The sequence below is a fragment of the Mandrillus leucophaeus genome, unplaced genomic scaffold (assembly GCF_000951045.1).
Source record: "Mandrillus leucophaeus isolate KB7577 unplaced genomic scaffold, Mleu.le_1.0 Scaffold68, whole genome shotgun sequence".
Taxonomy (NCBI): domain Eukaryota; kingdom Metazoa; phylum Chordata; class Mammalia; order Primates; family Cercopithecidae; genus Mandrillus; species Mandrillus leucophaeus.
In genome coordinates, this window is record NW_012107363.1 from 2,875,117 (window position 1) to 2,882,447 (window position 7,331).

At 56.8% G+C, this 7,331-nt stretch overlaps 1 protein-coding gene across 1 annotated transcript in view; it reads right to left on the minus strand.

The window, feature by feature from the left end:
• Positions 1–7,331, minus strand: part of ABLIM2 (actin binding LIM protein family, member 2) — a 185,481-nt gene that overhangs the window by 75,836 nt on the left and 102,314 nt on the right. Inside the window, exons 15-16 of the mRNA XM_012002191.1 lie at positions 2,631–2,751; positions 745–843 (exon numbers count right to left, since the gene is read on the minus strand). Coding sequence (XP_011857581.1) covers positions 745–843; positions 2,631–2,751 — 220 coding nt within the window. The remainder of the gene's footprint in view (positions 1–744; positions 844–2,630; positions 2,752–7,331) is intronic.

Sequence of the window (7,331 nt, forward strand, 5' to 3'; positions counted from 1 at the left end):
TCTCTTCTCTTCTCATAAAGACATCAGTTCTGTGGGATCTGGGCCACCCCGAGGACCTCATTGAACTGATCACGTCTTTAAAGGGCCCCTCTACAGATATAGTCACGTCAGGGATTAGGGCTCCACCCTACGAGTGTGGGGGATGCATTTTTTAGTCCACAGCATACAGGAAAACATGAGCGTGGCCGTTTCCCTGCGGGCCCTGCATGTGGGTGCCCGTGCAGGGATGTGGGTGCCCGTGCAGGGATGTGGGTGGCTCATCCACTCCTGGAAGAGCCGAGAGTTGGAGTCACACTGGGTGTGAACCCTGCCCTGGGCCCCAGGAGCCTGGGGCTGTGGAAGAGTCAGGGCCCTCTGCACAGCGCAGCTTCCGCTCCTGAACACAAACCCTGAGAGCACCTGTGCCCCCGGCTGATGCATGAAATCAGAGGTGGTGACTTGGGTGAGGGTTCTGAAGACAAAGCCTGTGGGTGGGTGTGCGGGAACCCTGGTCCCCTCTTCCTGTAGCTTTCCAAGCCCCCTCTCTCTTCTGTTCCTTTATGTAACAAGGTACCTAAGTTTTCCTTCCAGGTACATTTGCACACGGACACACAGAGCCAGACGCACAAGACACACACAGTGAGGGGCACAGGGCATGAAACAGGGGCTCCGGTGAAGCCATGCGGCAGACATGGACAGCGAGCACATAGACGCCAGGCGTGGACACCCGTGAGCACCCACAGCCCACAGCACTGCGCGCCTTACCTCGGAAGTAGGGGATGTAATGATGTCTGAACACGGATGTAGGGCTTGGGTGTTGGGACAGGGAGAGGCAGCTACTGGTACCCACACTCACAGTACCAGCTACGGGGTAACAGAGAGCAAGTCAGAGTCAACCTGGGCTGGCTGGTGCAAAGCCACACATATTCCTCATCCCCACCCTGCTAGGAACACTGTTGCTTCCTCTCTCGAGGAATGCACACCTTTTTGCACCTGAAGGGGGTCACCAAACACGTTTTAGACCACTCTCCTCCAGGTACAGAGCGAGGAAACCGGACCTCAGAGGACCAGGCAGAGGCCCAGGCTGCTGCATAGGAGCCTTGGGCCGGGGTTCCCCGGGGGTGTTGGGTCCCCAGCCAGGCCTGTCACTTAGCACTGGGGGTCTCCTGGGGATCAAGGACTCAGCTGGAGAGCAGTTCAGGGAGTGGTCTGCCACCAGATATCCTCACCGGACTTGCCCGGCAAGATGCAAGCTTGGCTCTCGGGTTAGCCCGGGCCAAGTGCAGTCAACAAGCCCAGGCTGTCCTTGTGCTATGGCAGCTGAGCCAGCAAAGGGCCCTCAGGACGAGGAGCTCAATAAAGTTGACTGCCTTTAACTCACCTACTCGCTCACTCACTCATTTCTTCACTCATTCATTCACTCAGTCATTCACTCACTCACTCCCTTGCTCACTCACTCACTCAATCACTCATTCACTCACTCACTCATTCCCTTAGTTGCTCACTCACTCATTCAATCACTTATTTACTCACTGACTCATTCACTCATTCATTCATTCACTCATCAATTCACTCATTCATTCACTTGCTCACTCACTCATTCAATCACTCATTCACTCACTCACTCATTCCCTTATTTGCTCACTCATTCAATCACTCATTCACTCACTGACTCATTCACTTGTTCACTCATTCATTCATTCACTTGCTCACTTATTCATTCACTAATTCACTCATTCATGCACTCATTCACTCATTTACCACTCACTCACTCATGCACGCACTCCTTTACCCACTTTCTCAACATTTATTGAGCAGAATGTACCAGGCGCGTTGCAAGGAGTCAATGGAAATAACTTTGCAAATGAATGAGTTTGATTTTTCCACAAAGGCTGCAAAAATAAGAGCCACAGTCCATGGATGTATAAATGGAGCCATGCAGCAGCTGGCCAGGAAGGAAGCAGCTTGGAAAAATCCCTCAAAGGCAGTGTCTGTGTGGAGCGTCCCTGTCGTGGCTTTGACACGCTCAGGGGGTTGAGGAGTTTCACAGCTACAGGGATTGATAACACAGCTGGGCGCCAGGCAGAGGATGAGGTGATACATGTGGAGAGGACCTGCCTCGGGGCTCCCTCCTGACTGGCGGGGGCCTCTCACCCATTCTCCCACGAGGACAGCTGTCACTGGGTGACCAACCTACCCACAGGTGAAATGTTAATGGGCTTAATTTTTCCACTACTGACTTTGTTTTCCCAGCTTGAGTCTTCTGAGACCCACATGAGTTTGCAGCCGGCCGACGTCTGCTCTCCTAACACATGTGCTGTCTTATCGTCCTGACATCTCTTGCCACCAAATCATTAGCTGGAATCGAAGTGCTCAGTGTGTGCTCCCCAGGACGTGTGCTCCACAGAGGGCTCCACCAAACCCGCAGGGCAGCCTCTGCAGCTCACCTCACCCCAAGGTACAAGGAGGTCCTTTTCTTTATGCCACTAAATGAACAGGTTCTAGCCACCCACCTGCTGACAATCCCACCCATTTCCATCATGTCTCCAGTTGCATAAGAAAAAGGCCACTTATAAAAGAAAAACAACAACAACAACAACAAGGAGAAAGACAGCATCCTGGGGGCTCAGAGGAACCAGGGGGCCAAGTACCTGGACGGCTGTAGTGCTGTGGTGACCGTGAAGTCGGGGTGTAGCGCCCGAGGCTGACCGACCCAGTGGAGCTTGGGCTGGAGGTCCGGCACTGCTTGTAGGACCGGTCATCCTGATCCCCCTGGGAGGGAAGATGTAGCTTGTGAACATCCAGGCTGGGAGCACTGCCCACCCCTTTCCACCCATGTCCCCACACCATTTGGTGTTTGCCCTCCTGACCCAGCGGATGACTCAACATGGCCCCATGTGGGAATCTCCTGCACCTGTCAGGGCAGGTCTGAAGAGCCAAGTGGGGCTGGTGTGGTGCAGACACAGTGCCCGCCGTGCCTGCTGGATCCTTGCCACAGGGTGTGGTCCAGGGACCCACTGGCGAGGATCCCCCATCTTCCCCTGCTGCAGGTCGGGGCTCCAGCTTCATCCTCCAGGTCTCCTCCTGCCTGACCCTTGCCAGCGCCCAGCTCTTAGAACACAGTGTGAGAACCACAGAGACTCCCCCAGTCCTGAGGGGGGCTTCTCACGTGTGAACTGGGGGCTCTAACGGCCCTGGAGGCACATTTGGAGGTAGAAAGGTACTCCACCCCAGGCCGGGAAGCCCAGTTGAGTCAAACCCACAAGCAATGACATGGCAGACTTCATCCAAGCAGGAGCAGCTGTTTGCAGCAGGCAGAGCGGGAGGCAGGTGGCGTGGCGTGGCACCATGGCACGGGGGAGAGCAGGCTGCCCGGCCCACCACAGCTTGGCATGCTGGCCTGGGTCATTACATGGCCCAGCCCAGTGTCCTGCTGCAGGGTGGATGCTGCTGTTTTGCCCTCAAGGCCAGCACTGTGATGAGCAAAGGAATTCCTGGTCCGGGCCCATGGCTCCCCTGGCCTGTCGGAGCATGTCTCCCACCCCAAGGTGTGCTGTCCCTAACACCTGCCTAGTGCGCCACCTCCATGTGCTCAGGCCAGCCCTCATGCTAGGTTCCTACCTGGGCTTCGCCCTGCACCCTTTGGCGACTGTCTAACCCCAGCCAGGGGCATACTCTCTCGGGCCGGCTAGTGCCCTGTCTCTCTACCCCGGGTGTCCTCTGCACAGCCCTGTCCACCTTATAGGTGTCCTGGCTCCTTGTTCAGCCTGGACTCAGGGCTTGCCAGCTCCATGCAGGTTCAGCAGCTAGGCGCAAGTGGCCCATTGTGTGTTTGGCCATCACATCCCTGGATCCAAGGGTTTGATGCCCAGCTGCTGCTGGTCATGTTCTTCCAGCAGAACAGCACCACCAAGGCCCACACTTGCCCTGTTCCTCTACCGTCCCCCAGCGCAGTGTCTATGGGGATAGGCTAAGGAGTCAAGCAGAGAAGCCAGGCAGAGGGCTCTGCAGAAGATTCCGGTTCTCCAAAGCTGTCAGGAGCTGGGGAGGAACTCAGCCTCAGACCACTCCTAAGGGCTGGACTGGGAATCCTGGCTGTGGACAGGGAAGGCAGGAAGCAGGCAAGTCCCGATGAGGGTGGCTGAGGTCCTGTGACCACAGTGACCACTTCTGGACCAGAAGCTTGCAGGCTGTGCATGGCTGTGCAGCTCCTACTGAGCAAGTGTGCGTGCTTTTGTGCCCCACTCTAGGGTACAGCACGAGACAGGGACCTCTGCAGGGAGACCAGGCTCTTCCCAGGAGTGTGCTCTGGGTCAGGCAGACCCTTCACCTCAACTGGAAGGGGAGCTGACATCCCTCCCTCAGGGGTTCCCTGTGCAGGTAAATGAGGAGATGAAACGATGCCCGGCCCCAGGCCTGGGACATCAAAAGTCACTGTAGGAATCACTGCCCTAGGGATATAGCACCCAGGTACCACGGCCGTCACAGCTCCCATGGGGCAGGCTGTCTGGAGCAGGAGGCTGGAGAGCCCAGTGGGTGAGCACAGGCTCTGAGTCACCCGCTGGGCTGAAATCCTCCCGCACCTCAGAGTGCGTGACCCTGGAAAGGTTATGTGACTTCCCTGTGCCTCCGTTTCTCTGCGGTAAACTGGGGAAAATCACAGAACTTGCCTCTGGGGGTCGTGGTGGGGAATGAATAAATATAATTTTTTTTTTTTTTTTTTTTTTTTTTGAGACAGAGTCTTGCTCTATCACCCAGGCTGGAATGCAGTGGTGTGATCTCATCTCACTGCAACCTCTGTCTCCTGGGTTTAAGCAATTCTCCTGGCTCAGCCTCCTAAGTAGCTGGGATTACAGGCACGTGTCACCACGCCTGGGTAATTTTTGTATTTTTAGTGGAGGCGGGGTTTCACTATGTTTTGGCCAGGCTGGTCTCGAACTCCTGACCTCAGGTGATCTGCTCACCTTGGCTTCCCAAAGTGCTGGGATTACAGGTGTGAGCCACCACGCCCAGCCTATAAAATGTTTACAACGGCACCAAGCACAGGGGAAGAGCTCAGGGCACGGCCGCTGCCTGGGCTCTCTGTTCCTGGCTACCATGACACGTTTCTGCTGCGGCCACCCGGCCGCACAGACTGCAGTCTGATTGGCAGCTGTCTATGTCACTGATGAATTTTGAGAAACAGGAAAAAAAAAAAACAACAAAAAAACTAGACCACTAACAGTAAAAGCTCTTTTGTAGAGAGACATGTCCAGTGTTTCTCCACGAGGACTGGGTGCTTCCCATACATCCCACGTGGAGAGGCAGGAGGCAGAAAGCGCTCCCACGCTCAGCCAGGCTCAGCCAGGCTCCTGAATTTTCCCCTAAAGGAAGCCACAGCCCACACCACGATCTGCTTAGGGGAGACCCGCGTCCCAGGCGGCCACATCGGCAGGGCTGGCAGACACACAGGGGAGGCATGCAGGTGCGGTGTGATCATAAAAATAACCAGCAGCCAGGAGGATGCCCCACATCACAAGGGCCGTGGCCCGGAGCCCTGTGGTGAAGAGCCACCAAGGAGGCCCTTCCCGGGGGTCAGCTGGGCGGTTATGTTTATAACCTGGGCGGCAGCGCCACGGCAAGCGGGGGCAGGCGAGAGGGTGGTGGTTACCTCGGTCGGCGTTGGCGAGAGCAACTGAGGGGACTGTGGACACAACACACAAAGTGGCCGTTAGTGCTGGCGCCAGGCAGAGAGGGAGAGAGCAGTTCCGTGACTGGCAGGCAACACGGGCGCAAACACCCACACAGAGCCCTGATCCTCCAGACAGGAAAAGAACTCTACCCAAGAGACACAAGACAGGGCTCCAGAACCTTCTCTTTGGAGAAACGTGGTTAATTCTTCCCAGAGAAAGAAGCCCCCGGGGAAACTGATTTCGTGCCAATGAGCCCAGAGCTTGTCTCCCCCTGGCCACCCCCATGTCCCACTGTTCTCCACAAAGACGTATTTTCCCAAAAGGAAGACCCGGGCTCAGGGCACGGGCAGCATCATCCTGAGGGCCCATCACCTCGGTTTTCCCTGGACAAGAGAGAAAAGGTGCGCAGCAGAGAGAGGGCGATCAGGAGCCTTTGGGTTGGAGCCGGCTCTGCCGCAGGGGCCCTGGGGACCTAGACAGTAGGCTGACCCGTCTCCCCAGGCTGGCACCCCATCCACCACCACCTGCACGTATGTTCAGTGAGGGTCATGGAGGTAGGAGGGGCCCAGAAAGAGCACAGCCCTTGTGAGGTGAGCAAGCAGTGGGAAAGAGAATACCGTTCCCACGGCAGAGCGGGGAGGCACTCTGTTCACAGGAACCATGGTTATTACACAGCAATAACTCGACGGCCTCTGGGAGGCTGCCACAGGCCCTGTGCCACCCCGTGCCATGGGAGGTGGGAAGCTGAAGGCTATGGGTGAAATGATGGAATCGAGGGAGAACCCTCAGGCTGCTCCTGGCCATCGGCATAGAGGAAGCTCTGTATGGACACACCTGACCCAGGCACCTGGCCCTGCCCACCTGCCGAGGCAGGCCCCATGGGGTGGTACTTTATGGCTGAGAGCAGAAGCTCACACACAGGTGCCAGGGTTTAGCAGAGCGGGGAGGCCAACCCAGGTCTCCCCAGAGGGAGAGGGTGACTCCCAAGTCACAGCCCCTCCCTTCTGGCCCCTTGTCTGCTCTCTGGGGACAGGTCCTGGGGTCAGGATCATCCATGGTTCACACATGTCCTGCCATTTGAGGGGCGCAGCCCCAGACAGGCTAAAAGAAACCTCAGTGACAACAGCTAAGGGCCCATGTCCACTTGGGCCTGGAAGCTGTGTCCTGGTCATGCCATGAGACCCCTGGGAGCAGGACAGGGAGTGATACCAGCCCACTCCCAGACACATCGCCTCTGCATACGGCCCTTCATGGCCACAGAGCCCTCCTGCAGGGACACACGCACTCAAACCAGGAAAGGGTGTGCCCGATGCCCCAAGGCTGTCAGGAGTTGGAGGAGGAGCACGAGACCAACTCCTTCTCCTCCAGCACATCCTGTGGTCTTTGCAGGGAAGAAGGGACTGGATTTGGGTCTCAACCCTATGGCCAAGTTGCGAATCCTCTTGGACTGTCTTCCAGTGCCTGGTCCAGGTGCAGACCAGATGTTGGACCATAAAGCCCACACCCAGCCTGGGCAGGGTAGATGGGTACAGGTGGGTGCAGTGGGTGGGTACAGGTGAGTGCAGGTAGGTGGGTGTAAGTGGGCACAGGTAGGTGGGTGGTAGGTGGTGGTAGGTGGGTGCACTTGGGTGGGTGGGTGGTGAGTGGTAGGTGGGTACAGGTAGGTGGGTGGTAGGTGGT